The sequence below is a fragment of the Bos indicus x Bos taurus genome, chromosome 17, assembly GCF_003369695.1.
Source record: "Bos indicus x Bos taurus breed Angus x Brahman F1 hybrid chromosome 17, Bos_hybrid_MaternalHap_v2.0, whole genome shotgun sequence".
NCBI classification, from domain to species: domain Eukaryota; kingdom Metazoa; phylum Chordata; class Mammalia; order Artiodactyla; family Bovidae; genus Bos; species Bos indicus x Bos taurus.
In genome coordinates, this window is record NC_040092.1 from 32,042,002 (window position 1) to 32,056,502 (window position 14,501).

Sequence of the window (14,501 nt, forward strand, 5' to 3'; positions counted from 1 at the left end):
CCTTGATGTACTCCTTTTCCTATTTGGAATCAGTCAGTTGTTCCATGTCCAGTTCTAACTGTTGCTTCCTGACCTGCATATACGTTTCTCAAGAGGCAGGTCAGGTGGTCTGGTATTCCCATCTCTTTCAGAATTTTCCACAGTTTTTTATGATCCACACAGTCAAAGGCTTTGACATAGTAAAGCAGAAATAGATCTTTTTCTGGAACTTTCTTGCTTTTTCCATGATCGAGCAGATGTTGGCAATTTGATCTCTGGTTCCTCTGCCTTTTCTAAAACCAGCTTGAATATCTGGAAGTTCACGGTTCACGTATTACTGAAGCCTGGCTTGGAGAATTTTGAGCATTACTTTACTAGCATGCGAGATGAGTGCAATTGTGCGATAATTTGAGCATTCTTTGGCATTACCTTTCTTTGGGATTGGAATGAAAACTGACCTTTTCCAGTCCTGTGGCCACTGCTGAGTTTTCCAAATTTGCTGGCATATTGGGTGCAGCACTTTCACAGCATCATCTTTCAGGATTTGAAATAGCTCAACTGGAATTCCATCACCTCCACTGGCTTTGTTGACTTATATCACTATTATTTCCAGGTACACAACACCATTATTTGATATTTCTTTTTCATGTAGCTGTCCAGTTTACCCAACACCATTTATCAAAAAGGTTTTCTTTTCCCCATTGTATATTCTTGCCTCCTTTGTCATAAATTAGTTTACTATGTGTTTGTAGATTTATTTCTGGGCTCTCTATTCTGTTCCATTGATCTGTATGCCAGTTTTGTGCCTATACCATATGGTTTTGATTACTGTAGCTTAGTGGTATGAAATCAGGGAGCATAATAACTCAAACTTTGTTCTTTCTCAAGATCATTTTGGCTATTTGTGGTCTTTTGTGTTTCCATACACATTTACAATTATTTGTTCCACTTCTGTGAAAAATGCCATGCTGTTTTGACAGGAATTGTATGAAATTTGTAGATTGCACAGGGTAGTATGGTCATTTTAACAACATTAAGTCTTTTAATACATGAGCATGGTATATACTTCTGTTTGTGTCATCTTCAATTTTATCAGTGTCTTATAGTTTTCCAAGTACAGATCTTTAACCTCTGTGGTTAAATTTATTCCCAGAGATTTTATTCTTTTTGATGCTATTGTAAATGGGATTGTTTAATTAATTTCTCTCTCTGATAGTTCATTACTAGTGTACAGAAACGCAACAGGTTTCTATATTTTAATTTTGTACCCTGCAGCTTTACTGAATTCATATACTAGTTCTCACGTTTTTGATGCATTTTTAGAGAAGGAAACGGCAACCCACTCCAGTATTCTTGCCTAGAATATCCCATGGACAGAGAAGCCTGGTGGGCTGCTGTCCATAGGGTCGCACAGTCGGACACAACTGAAGCAACTTAGCAGCAGCAGCAGCAGCAGCATAGATATTATCATGTAATCTGCAAACAGTGACAGTTTTACATCTTTCTTTCCAATTTGTATTCCCTTTATTTCTTTTTTTGTCCACAATGCCAGGGCTAGGACTTCCAATACTGCATTCAATAAAAGGGATGACAGGGGGCATCTTTTGTCTTGCTCCTATTCTTAAAGGAAATGATTTCAGGTTTTCACCGTTGAGTGGTATTAGCCGTAGGCTCCTCATGCCCATGCCTGCTGCACATACCACCACCTAGTTGAGTGTGTAGGTGTGCTCAGTCGTGTTCAACTCTTTGCAATCCCATGGACTATAGCCCACCAGGCTTCTCTATCTGTGGAATTTTCCAGACAATAATACTGGAGTGGGTTGCCATTTCCTTCTCCAGGGGATCTTTGTGACCCAGGGATCAAACTTGAATCTCTTGTGTCGCCTGCTCTGGCAGGCGGATCTTTAACATTGAGCCACCAGAGAAGCCCCAGGTTCATCATATATGGCTGTTATTATGTTAAGATTTGCTCCCTCTCTATCCACTTTCTTGAGAGTTTTTTTTATCATAAATGGATATTGAATTTTGTCAAAAACTTTTTCTGCATCTATTGAGATGATCATGGTTTTTATGCTTCAATTTGTTAATGTCGTGTATCATGCTGATTGATTTGCAGATATTGACATATCCTTGCATCCCTGGAATAAAGCCATCTTGCTTTCATCACTTAAAATATATCATGCCACTCCCTGTGGCCTGCAAAGTTCCTGCTGAAAAGTTAGCTGACAGTCTTATGGGAGTTCTCTTGTATGTAACTACTTGCTTTTTCCTTGCTGCTTTTAATATTCTCTATCTTTAATTTTTACTGTGTCTTAGTGTGGACCTCTCTGAATTGATCTTGTTTGGGATGTTTTTGCTTACTGGATCTGGATTTCTGTTTCTTTTCCAAGGTTGTAGAAAGTTTCAGCTATTATTATTATTCTTTATTTTTTTTTTACAGTAGGCCCTTGTTGGTTATCTATTTTAAAGAGAGCAATGTATACCTATCAATCTCAAACTCCCTAACTATTCCTCCTCTTCCACCTTCCTCCCTTGGTAACTATAAGTTTGTTCTCTAAGTCTGTGAGTCTCTTTCTGTTTTGTAAATAAGCTCATTTGTATCAGTTTTTTTTTAGATTGAATATATAAGGAATACCGTATGATATTTGTCTTTGTCTGACTTACTTCACTTAGTATGATAATCTCCACGTCCATCCATGTTGCTGCAAATGCATTATTTCATTCTTATTATGGCTGAGTAATCTTCCTTTGTGTATACATATCACGTCTTCTTTATCCTTTCATTTGTTGGTGGTTGCCTCCATATCTTGACTTTTGTAAATAGTGTTTTAGTGAACATTGCAGTGCCTGTATACTTTTGAACCACATTTTTCTCTGCCCAGGATTGCTGGATCATATTATAGGTATTCTGCCCACTTTTTTGATTTTTTTTTTCATATTGAGCTACGTGAGCTGTTTGTAAATTTCAACTTTTATTTTTTCAAATAACTTTTCCTACCCTTTTTCTCTGTCTTCTCATTCTGGCACCGCTTAATGTGAGTACTGGGCTTCTCTGGTAGCTCAGAGGTAAAGAAGCTGCCTGCAATGCAGGAGACATAAGAGGTGTGGATTTGATTCCTAGGTCAGGAAGATCCCCTAAAGGATGGCATGGCAACCCCCTCCAGTATTCTTGCTTGGAGAATCCCATGGACAGAGGAGCCTGAGGGTCTACAGTCTATAACGTTGCAAAGAGTCAGACACGACTGAAGTGACCGAGCCCAATGTGAATGTTAGATGCTTGATGTTGTCCCAAGGATCTCTTAAACTATCCTTAGTTTTCTAAATTTTTTCTTTCTGTTCAGCTTTGGTGATTTCCACTACTCTGTCTTCCAGTTAGCTGATCCCTTCCCATGTAACATCTAATTATCAACTGTTATTTTTCTCTAGTGTACTTTTTATATCAGTTGTTGTATTCTTCACCTCTCTCTGGTTCTTCAGATTTTCTAGCTCACTGTTAAAATTCCTATTGTTTCATCCATTCTTAAGTTCCTTGAGTATCTTTATGATCATTACCTGAACTCTTCATTGGGTAAATTTCTTTCTTCACTTCACTTAGCTTTTCTTGTTTAGTTTTATCTTGTTTTTTTATTTTGAAACTATTCCTCTGTCACCTCACTTTTCCAGTTCTTTGTTTTTGTTACTCCGTATTAGGTAAGTTGGCTATATTTTCTGATCTTGGAAAAGTAGCCATAAATAGTAGACATCCCTATGCATCCCAGCATGACACTCCTCTCTGATCACCAGAGCTCTAGTGGTGCCCCCTATATGGACTGCATGAGCCCTTCTGTTGTGTTGGAGCCAACTACTGTGGGTACACTGCTAGGTGTGGCTGGCCCTCAAATCAGTTGCTTGCGGCCCTGCCTAGTGCATAGACTGCTAGCCACTGGTACGAGGGGCCAAGTCCCAGCATGGCTGGCTATGGGGCCCAGGTCATCCCAGGGCTGCTGCCCACCTGCTGGTTGGTGAGACCAGGTCCTAATGCAGCTGACTGAAGTGGACCAGGAGGTCATGGAGCCAGTGTTCTGCGCTGGTGGAAATAGACTTTGCTTTTAAAAGGTGAATGCAAAATCTCACATGTTCTACTGGTGGGCTAGGACTAGCTCTAGGACCCCCTAATGCTGAGTCAAGTCCTGTGGTAGCTAGCTGCAAGCCAAGAGGTTCTGGAGCTAGTCAGGACTTGCCAGTGGGCAGGGCCAGGTCCTGGTGGTCCCAGTGCTGGTGTCACTAGGCAGGGTCAAGTCCTGGGAATACTGGGGACTAAGCGGGGGCCTACCTGTGGCTGCTACTGGTCTGCTAGTGGGTTAGGCTATGTCCCTGCCTTGCTGGTTGCTTGGCCTGGGTCATCACAGGAATGGTGCCAGCAGGCCTTTGGGTGAGGCCGGGTTAGTGGAAGGATTTCAAAATGATGCTTTCCAGCATCTTCCAGGCAGACTGAAGTCCCCAAAATGGCTGTTGTCAACATCTGCATTCCCCAGAGTGAGTGTTAGTTGCCTCCTTCCTCACCAGGCAACTTTTTAAGACTAGCAAGGGGTCTGAGCCAGCTCCTTTCATACGACAATCTCTGCTTTTGGTCTTGGACCATGTGAGATTTTGTGTCTGTCCTCTTAAGAGCAGAGTCTGTGTTTTCTGCAGCCTTCTGGGTTTCCCAAATGTAAGTCTCTCTGGCCCTCAAAGCTGGAAGGGTCCTCTCCAAAGCATGGAGTCCTCTTCCCCATGCAGGAGCCTCAATCTGGGGAGCCCAGTGTGGGACTTGGGCCCCTCACCTTGGCAGAATCCCAGCAGTTATGATTATCATACTCTTTTTTGGTCACCTCCAAACAGGTATGGGTCTCAACTCTACTGTGTCTCCACCCTTCCTCCCATCCCTGTTGGGTTCTTTTTTTTTTTTTTTTGCTGCACTTCATGGTATGTGGGATCTTAGTTTCCTGACCAAGGATCAAACCCATGCCCCCTGCAGTGGAAGCACAGAGTTTTAACCACTGGACCACCAGGAAATCCCCTTGTGGTTCCTTCTTTATTTCTTTAGTTGTAGAAGATTGTTTCTGTTAGTATTCAGGTCACTTTCATTGATAGTTTCTCTGTAAATAATTGTGAGTTTGGTGTGTCCATGAGAGGAAGTGAGTTCAGAGTCTTCCCACTCCACCGTGTTGGCCACCTTCAAGAGATTTAGGAGATTGTTGAAGAGGTCTGTAGGAGATTCTTCTATGTGTCTGGTGGGTTGTTTTTTTTTTTAAGTCACAAAAGATAGTTTCATGAACTGAACTATTTGAACTATTACACACTGAAAGGGTGCTACTGATGAAGAAAATGACTTTACCTCTAGGGGATCCTGAGTATGTAGCAACAATACAACTTAAATATGCCCTTAAGCTTGTGTTTCAAATAGCAGAAGAGCTTGTGCTCAGAAGGTACTGATAGTACCTTCTGTCTTCACATGTGCTCTGTCACTTAATTGTCACAAGACCCAATTGAAATGAATAGAATTTTGGTCCACAAATCTTCATTATACCAGTCTACCCACACAGAATTTCTCTAAAATATCATACAAATTGTAGCCGGATCTTGGAAGAAGTTAGGTTTTTCAAACTCTGAAGACAAAGTTTGCTTGTTTTTTCTGTTTGATTTTTATTTAGGTCAGTAGTCAGAAAATATTTGTTGGCAAAATAAAAGAAGAAAATGAATTAATGTGGGGTGTGGACATAAATTCATAATGTCCTAAGTTTTTAATCTAGATGAAGGAATCTTACCATACTTTTGAAAAACTTAATAGTATCATGTATTGATCATAACTTGCTCACAGATTCACAACTTCTTAATTATTTCATTTTTGTTTCTTTTATTTCAGAAGTTCTTGAAAAGAAGATCAAGTCAAAAGTGAATCAGCTTGCCCTTGGGCAGCACCAGAGCCATGAGCAGTAATGCCACAGATCTTACCACTGGTTTCATCGCTTCTATTGTAGCCATCGTTTTGTTCGGCTCAAACTTTGTACCACTTAAAAAATATGAGACTGGCGATGGTAATTATGTTTTCTTCATTGTTAACCTTAAGTTCATTTTAAATATGAAGTTCACTGTTTAGGTCTTCTTTAAATGATAACTGTAAAAATGAATTTTGCTGTGCCAGATGCCAAGTGAATAGAGCTTAAAGCAGTTGATAATGCCCATGCCAGGTTATCTATGTGCTAGTCAGTATCAGTTCAGTTCAGTGAGGTTCAGTCGCTCAGTCGTGTCCGACTCTTTGCGACCCCATGAACTGCAGCACACCAGGCCTCCCTGTCCATCACCATCTCCCAGAGTTCACTCAGACTCACATCCATCGAGTCAGTGATGCCAGTCAGTATGCTGCTGCTGCTGCTGCTAAGTCCCTTCAGTCGTGTCCAACTCTGTGCGACCCCATAGACGGCAGCCCACCAGGCTCCCCCCATCCCTGGGATTCTCCAGGCAAGAACACTGGAGTGGGTTGCCTTTTCCTTCTCCAATGCATTAAAGTGAAAAGTGAAAGGGAAGTCGCTCAGTCATGTCTGACTCTTAGCGACCCCATGGACTGCAGCCCACCAGGCTCCTCTGTCCATGGGATTTTCCAGGCAAGAGTACTGGAGTGGGGTGCCATTGCCTTCTCCAGCCAGTCAGTATAGGATAACCTTAATATTCTGCTTCATGGTAAAGCTAGGATGAAGGAAGCTTTTTAGCCATACCTGCTATGTTTATGGGCTTCCCTGGTGGCTCAGTGGTAAAGAATCCATCTGCCAAGGCAGTAGATTCAGATTCAACCCCTGGTCCGAGAAAATCCACTGAAGAAGGAAATGGCAACCCACTGCAGTCTTCTTGCCTGGAGAATCCTGTGGACAGAGGAGCTAAACAACTACAGCGACAAAAGTTATGTTTACAAAGGAAGAAAGTTAATCAGTTCTGTAATAATACTTGCTTTTTAAAACCAAAACACATGATATAAAAGGAAGCAGTTTGCTCATAACACAAATTTTGTGCTTGCTCATACACAATTTTGACTGACACACCTTATGTGAACATAGAAAACTGCAGCCAGATGGATAAAGGTGCATAGCAATGCACAAAATGTGCTCACACCCTCTGCCCCAAACCACCACACCCATCCACATCTGGTGTTCAAACCTTCCCAACCTTTGCAGTAATTCATGGGTTACAACACTTTTCACACTCATTTGCTTAAGTAAACTTCATGTGTTTTACAAGGTAAAGTGCCATATTTATTACAGAATTTGTGAATTTCTTAACCACTTAACCAGTATAAAGCTATACTACCATTTTTTGTTAGGCTTTCTTTTTTAAAAAATAATTTTATCTATTTATTTTTGACAGCACTGGGCCTTTGCTGCTGGGTGGGTTTTTCCATAGTTGCAGCAGCGGGAGCTACTCCTTGTTGCGGTGCGAGCACTTCTCATTGCAGTGTTCTCCTTTTGTGGAGCACAGGCTCCAGGGTGTGCAGGCTTCAGTATTTGCAGCTTTTGGGCCCTAGAGCACAGTCTCAATAGTTGTGGCTGCTGCTGCTGCTGCTGCTGCTAAGTCGCTTCAGTCGTGTCCAACACTGTGCGACCCCATAGACGGCAGCCCAGCAGGCTCCCCATCCCTGGGATTCTCCAGGCAAGAACACTGGAGTGGGTTGCCATTTCCTTCTCCAATGCATGAAAGTGAAAAGTGAAAGGGAAGTCGCTCAGTCGTGTCCGACTCTTAGCGACCCCATGGACTTCAGCCCACCAGGCTCCTCTGTCCATGGGATTTTCCAGGCAAGAGTACTGGAGTAGGGTGCCATTGCCTTCTCCGCAATAGCTATGGAACACCGGCTAAATTGTTCCAAAGCATGTGGGGTCTTCCTGGACCAGGGATCAGACCTGTGTCTCTTGCATTGGCAGGCAGATTCTTTAGTACTGAACCATCAGGGAAGCCTTCCTATCTTTTTTAATACCTTTTTTTTAATGAAGTTTTCAAGTGTTCTGTCCTTAGTCCCATTTCCCTCATGAGCTCTGTGGGTTTTATCACATTATTTTACCTAGTGCAGTGATTTTTGAAACATACATGTCACATTTTCATAGAATTGACTGTAATGTGAATTCAAGGAAGGAGAAGTAATACTTGTTTTTATCCACTTGCTTTTCCTGTTAAAGCCAGGAAAAGGAATAGAGATGTTATGGTGAAAGTCTGGTGAGAAGCATTGTGTTATCACCCCAATTTCTCATGTCTTTATACTACCTGGACAATAGAGTCGCAAATCCTTTCCTTCCATAGCCTTTCTTCTTTTTCCCACTGGAGTCAGAACAGGAATAAAAAGTACTAAAAGAAGAACAAAAAGATGCTAAAGGGTAGAGGACCTGGCTTTCGGGGTTTAGAAGAACCATGTGATCCCGGGAAGCCTGATCAGTTCGTTTGTTCTCAGTTTCTCGTTTGTAAAATGAATGACTTGTAAAATGAAGTGCCCTTTCATCTCTGTGTTCCTAATTTTAGAGGTTAACAGATGTTTTTCTCTCCTCCACCATGAGACCGAGTAGAAATACGCAAAAATCTTCCTGTAGAGTCTAAAGTGCTATAAATAATGTTGAGTTATAACAACCTTAGTATTTCTTCCAAGGTTGATGTTTCTGTGTCCTTTTAATCCCTGAACCTTCTTTCGGAGCCTCAGAAAGGTACAGATATACCCCATATCACCACATGACCTTCCAGTAACTGACAGACAGCAGCCAAGAGCATAGGAAGGGGAGTAGAAAGGCTAATTCTCAGGTCTGGAATGTCTGCCTCACAACAGACACTGGACTCCAAGTTCATGGATCCTACACGTGGCCATAAAGGACTTTATGTTTATCTCAGAGTGACTCATATGATCTCCAATGGTTCAAAGTACTATTGTGCTATTCTGAAATTCTTAATGCCATTCTCTTTGGTCAGGAATGGCACTAAGTATGACATCTGAATAAAAATATATTGACTTGGTCTTGCCCTTACTCTTTGGCAGAAAATTCTTGATCCCTGTTAAGCAGGAATGCACAATGTAGAACAAGCCTTGGAGCCAAGTGAGGAATTCTAGTTTTACAAACTGTTAGCTATTTGGACAAGTTGCTTCATCTCAGATTTGTTTTCTCTGTCTTTGAACTAGGGTTAATTATGATGCATAGTAGTTACAGGTGTTATAATAGAGGTGTAAAGCATCTGGAATATAGGTATTCAAAAAATTGTGACTGTTATTATAATATCTCATTGATATTCCTAAGCACTAATTTTCTTATATCAGGTTGAGCCCCTGACACTGATTTTTTTTATTTCTAGGAATGTTTCTCCAGTGGGTACTTTGTGCTGCCATATGGTTGGTTGCCTTGGTGGTAAATCTGATACTACATTGCCCTAAATTTTGGCCTTTTGCAATGGTTGGGGGCTGCATTTGGGCAACAGGTAATGTATGATACAACTTATCCTTTAATCATTTGATACTATGATCATAATAGAAGGAAATGGCAATAGATACTAGAAATTAATGATTTCATTTCTTTCATTTATATGCTCCATAAATATTTTTGGTTCATATTTTTGACTCAGATATTTTTCCTTACTCTTTCCTTTTAATGATTTCTTTCTTGTTCCTGCTAGAAAATTATTATAGCAAAATTATTATATTTATATTATTATATAAAATTATTATAGGAAAAATGTTTCACTTGCTATTTGTTCAAGCATAAGTGCTCTGCCCTTTCTCTAGCATGTTTATCAGAAAATACTTATTAAATAATCCTCTCTACTAATAGCATTTTTAAGACTTGTGCTTAGAAGTAGACAAACACAAACACAGTATCATTTCAAAAGCACTGGCAGAAAAACAAAAACAAACAAAAATCTTCCTTCTGTTGCCTTATCACTATTGCCTGAAATTTTATAGCTACAGTTTATGCCTTTGCTTGGCCTATCAGTAATATTTTTCTTCTATTAATATATCCCTGGGGGAGTTTTCTTTTCTTTAACAAAGAAAATCAAGGATCTCTAGAGGTAATTTGATTAAAAGCAAATAGATGTTTAAATGTTAAAAATTTATTGGGCACCTACTTAATTTGAATCTCTACAGAATTAAGTGATTTAGTGAAGATGATGAGTTGGAGGATAAAAGAGTTAAATTTGCACTAGAGTTGTAATTATTATACCTCATGTATACTTTAGTATGATTGTGATCATCATTTTGAATAGGAGAGGGGAACAGAGAGACCAGTCATTCATCCTGCAGATCTGGACAACCACTTCAGTATTTATATTCACACGGCTGTTCACACCAGGAGTTGGTTGTTGTTGTTCAGTCATTCAGTTGTGTCTGACTGTTTGTGACCCCATGGACTGCAGCATGCCAGGCTTCCCTGTCCTTCACTATCTCCTGGAGTTTACACAAACTCATGTCCGTTGAGTCGGTGATGCCATCCAACCATCTCATCCTCTGTTGTCCCCTTCTTCTCCCGCCTTCAATCTTTCCCAGCATCAGGGTCTTTTCTAATGAGTCAAGCTCTTAGCATCAGGTGGCCAAAGTATTGGAGCTTCAGCATCAGTCCTTCCAATGACTATTCAGAATTGATTTCCTTTAGGATGGATTGGTTTGATCTCCTTGCAGTCCAGGGAACTGTCAAGGGTCTTCTCCAATACCACAGTTCAAAAGCATCAGTCCTTTGGCCCTCAGGCTTCTTTATGGTCCAAGGAGTTGGTGGGAAAAGTTTAATTTGAGAACTGCTGCAGACTGGGATGATGTGGGTCACAGTATTTTTCTTTGGTTGCTAAGTTGTGTCTGACTCTTTGGGACTCCATGAACTGCAGCCCACCAGGCTCCTGGGTCTTCCACTATCTCCTGGAGTTTGCTCAGACTCATGTCCATTGATGTAGTGATGCTATCTAACCATCTCACAGTGTAGGGCACAGTAGCTGACTGGATATGGTTAGTAGAGGAAGGGGAAGAGTTAACAGTGATGTAGAGATATTATTGTAGGTGATTAGGAGAGTGACAGTATCATTGAAATGGATGAGGAGAAAAGGGAAAAGAACATGGATGAGAGGGAAAATGACTTCAGCTTGGAACCTTTTTAGTTTAAAGTTCCTAATATTCCCACAATGGGGGACATCTGGTCGGTAATCTCTTACTGGCACTAAAGCTCTGGAGAAGGTCCAGGCTAGTGCTGGAAGCATGTGTCTCTAGCTGATAGCTGAAATCATGAAACTAGTCAAATGCCCAAAGAATATAGCAAGAGGAGGAGTGTACTTTAGGGATAATTTTTAGAGGGTTCCTCTATGCAGATGGTATGATGAGAAAGAACAGCCAAAGAATAAGAGGAACAGGAGGGAAGCTGATGATGAAGGCATCTTGAAAACCAAGAGAGAAAACCTGTCAAGAGGATATTGACTGAGTCAGATAGCAGGTCAGGAACTGGAAAAAAAAAAATGACTGTGAATTTGGTCCTGAGTGACCCTCAAGAGCACAAAGCGCTGGGTGGGGCAATCCAAAAGACAAGTAAATGAGCATGAGAGAGCAAAGTCTGGAGCCATATGAGCCAAGGACATCTGCTGATAGGTGGTCTAGTTCCAGTCTAAGAGGATGGTCACCATTAATTTTATCATTGACCAACTTCTGCAAAAAAGTCGTAATGGAGACCTGCACTAAAGATGAAGAACATTGGTGCAGTTAGGCAAAGAGCTAACTTAACATTTTCTTTGTAGGATTTTGCCCTAAGCCTGGCTCTTTTAGTAATCATAATCATGAGGTTAATGCCAAACATTGGTTGTTTTATTTTTAAAATGAGGAATTAAGCTTTACTAAGTTTGTCCAAATCCCATAAGCTTCATCTGAAATTAAAACTAATTTAATTTACAAATAGATTTTTCTGTATTGAAAAATAACACCTTTCTTCTTTATATTTCACCTACAGGTAACATAGCTGTTGTCCCAATTATCAAAACCATTGGTTTGGGCCTTGGAATCTTAATCTGGGGATCATTTAATGCCTTAACTGGATGGGCAAGCTCAAGGTAACACAAAACAGGGTGTTTTCAACTCAGATTCTCTTCACTCACATTCTGTGTAAGGTAAACGCTGATTCCTGCCCTCAGAAAGGTCACTTCTTGTAAGATACACACGTAACTTGTGCTACGTTGAATTATTTGCCTTAATTCTAAAGAAGTGATCTAACACACCAACCAAGATAAATAATTTTCTTTAGAGAATGAAATAGGGAGAGAGAAAGGGCATTGATATTTATTTTCCTTTTCTGAGTGTGACTGTTTTGTTTCACATGTTGTACACATCATCATTCTAATCTTATTTCCACAAACAAATGAGGTAGGTGCTGTCTTAGAAGATAACTGACACACAAAAAGATGAGTGGCTTGTTGAAGGTCGCGGAGCTAATGAGCCGAGTTCAAACCCAGGTCTAATAGTTCTAGAGCCTATATTCTTCCCTGTAGGGTCTGAGCCAGGGTCAGCAAATCATTGCCCAGCTTCCACTTTGTAAATAAAATATTATTGACACACAGCCAAACACATCCATTTTAGGAACATTTACAGCATGGCTGCTTTTAATCCATAAAGGCAGGGGTGAGCAGTTACCAGAGGCCATCCAGTCCACAAAGCCTAAAATATCTACTCTCTTGCTCTTTATGGGAAAGTTAGCCAACCCCTCAGCTCTAGAGTTGAGCTGTCAGATGGGGTTGCCACAAAACATGTGGCTGTGTATATTTAAATTCATTAAAATGTGATAAAATTAAGCATTCAGTTCCTCAGTGGTCCTGGCCACATCTCAAGTGCTCCATCACTGTATCTGGTTAGAAGCTGCCCTGTGCAACCATGGAATAGCCATGGAGCATTAGAGAAGTCCTGTTGGACTGTACCATCCTCTGTCAGCATTAAGATGAATATTCCAGTTGAGTTTGGGATGATAAATAGAAGGAGGATTTTATTCTAACCTTACTTTTCCAGCTCCTCTTCCTACTCAAAGCACTACAGCAACCTCAGTTATAATGAAGCAAACTAACCTCCAAGACATTCTTTCCTGTCCTTTCTCCGCCCCCAGTCTGCCTTGTACAAGTGCTGTTTTCTTCTTCTTGCCTCCATTTTTCTCATCCTTGGATGGTTCACAGTGATTATTGGTAATAGTCACTGCAAGATCAAGGGATTAAAAACAGAATTTAAAGCGATGCCAAAGAGTAGAGATCTTTAACCAAATAGTCACTGAAGTTTATTTCAAATTCTATACAAAATTGCAGTCAATTTATCAGCATTCAGTTAGCCACTTAACCTATTTTTTCTTCTTTATCTCTTAGTCTTAAAGTGAAAGGGAGTTTTCTTTTAGACAAGTACTTTTATATATACTGACTCATTTAATCTTCATAAGAAACTTGTATATTAGGTATAATTATAGATATAATTATCCCCATTTTAAACATGAAAAGTTGAGACACAATAAAGGTAGTTAACTTATCCAAGTCACAGTTAATAAATCATGGACCTAGGGTTTGAATCAGGAATCTGATCTTGAGTCCATGGCCTTAAATAGTGTGATGCACACATATTCAAAAATATCTGCTTTTTTTTTTTACAATTTATTTATTTATTTTATTGGAATATAGTTGTTTCATAATGTTGTGTTGGTTTCTGCTGTACAGAAAAGTGAATCAGTTATACATACACATATATCCACTTTTTTTAGATGGTTTTCCCATAGAGGTTATTATAAAGCACTGAGTAGAGTTCCCTGTGCTGTATACAGTAGGTTCTCGTTAGTTACCTGTGTTATACCTAGTAGTTATATATACATCAGTCCCAGTCTCCCAATTCATCCCACCCCGCTTCCACCCCTTGGTGTCCATAGGTTTGATCTCTACACCTGTGTCTCTATTTCTGCTTTGCAAATAAGTTCATCTCTATTGTTTCTCTAGATTCCACATATGCATTAATATGTGATATTTTATGGTATATTACCTTCTGACTCACTTCACTCTGTATGACAGTCTCTAGGTCCATCCATGCCTCTGCAAACAGTGCAACATCGACTTTGATGTGACTTTCTCCATTTCCAGGTTTGGCTGGTTTGGAATGGATGCAGAAGAAGTGGCAAAACCAGTGCTCAATTATATTGGAGCTGGGCTGTCTGTAGTAAGGTACATGGCCATTTATAATCGTTTAATTCTTCTTCCCAACATCAAAAACCATTTTTAAAGATCCTGATGTGTTTACATTGTTTTACATCCACATCTCATCAATCAGCATGATTTTTTCCTCAGATCCTTCATTTACATTGACAGCCATGATGACTTCAGAGGATAGAAAATGCCAGCTCTGGGGTCCGGAGCCCCAGCTTCACAGCTAGAAAGCTCTGAGACCCCAAGAAACTGTTCAGCTGTTGTCAAGCTCACTTTCATTATCTGTAATATTCAGAAAGTCCTAAAACATGGCTCATAAATGAGGATCAAATGGCAGTTAAAGTATTGAGTTGGCCAAA

General features: G+C 40.2%; 1 protein-coding gene across 4 annotated transcripts in view; it reads left to right on the plus strand.

Annotated features, from left to right (window-relative positions):
- Positions 1-14,501, plus strand: part of TMEM144 (transmembrane protein 144) — a 49,499-nt gene that overhangs the window by 4,167 nt on the left and 30,831 nt on the right. For all 4 annotated transcript variants that reach the window (XM_027567225.1, XM_027567224.1, XM_027567227.1 and 1 more), the window contains exons 2-5: positions 5,864-6,035; positions 9,313-9,435; positions 11,934-12,033; positions 14,080-14,160. In XM_027567225.1, the coding sequence (XP_027423026.1) occupies positions 5,927-6,035; positions 9,313-9,435; positions 11,934-12,033; positions 14,080-14,160 (413 nt within the window). In that variant the 5' untranslated portion in view covers positions 5,864-5,926. The remainder of the gene's footprint in view (positions 1-5,863; positions 6,036-9,312; positions 9,436-11,933; positions 12,034-14,079; positions 14,161-14,501) is intronic.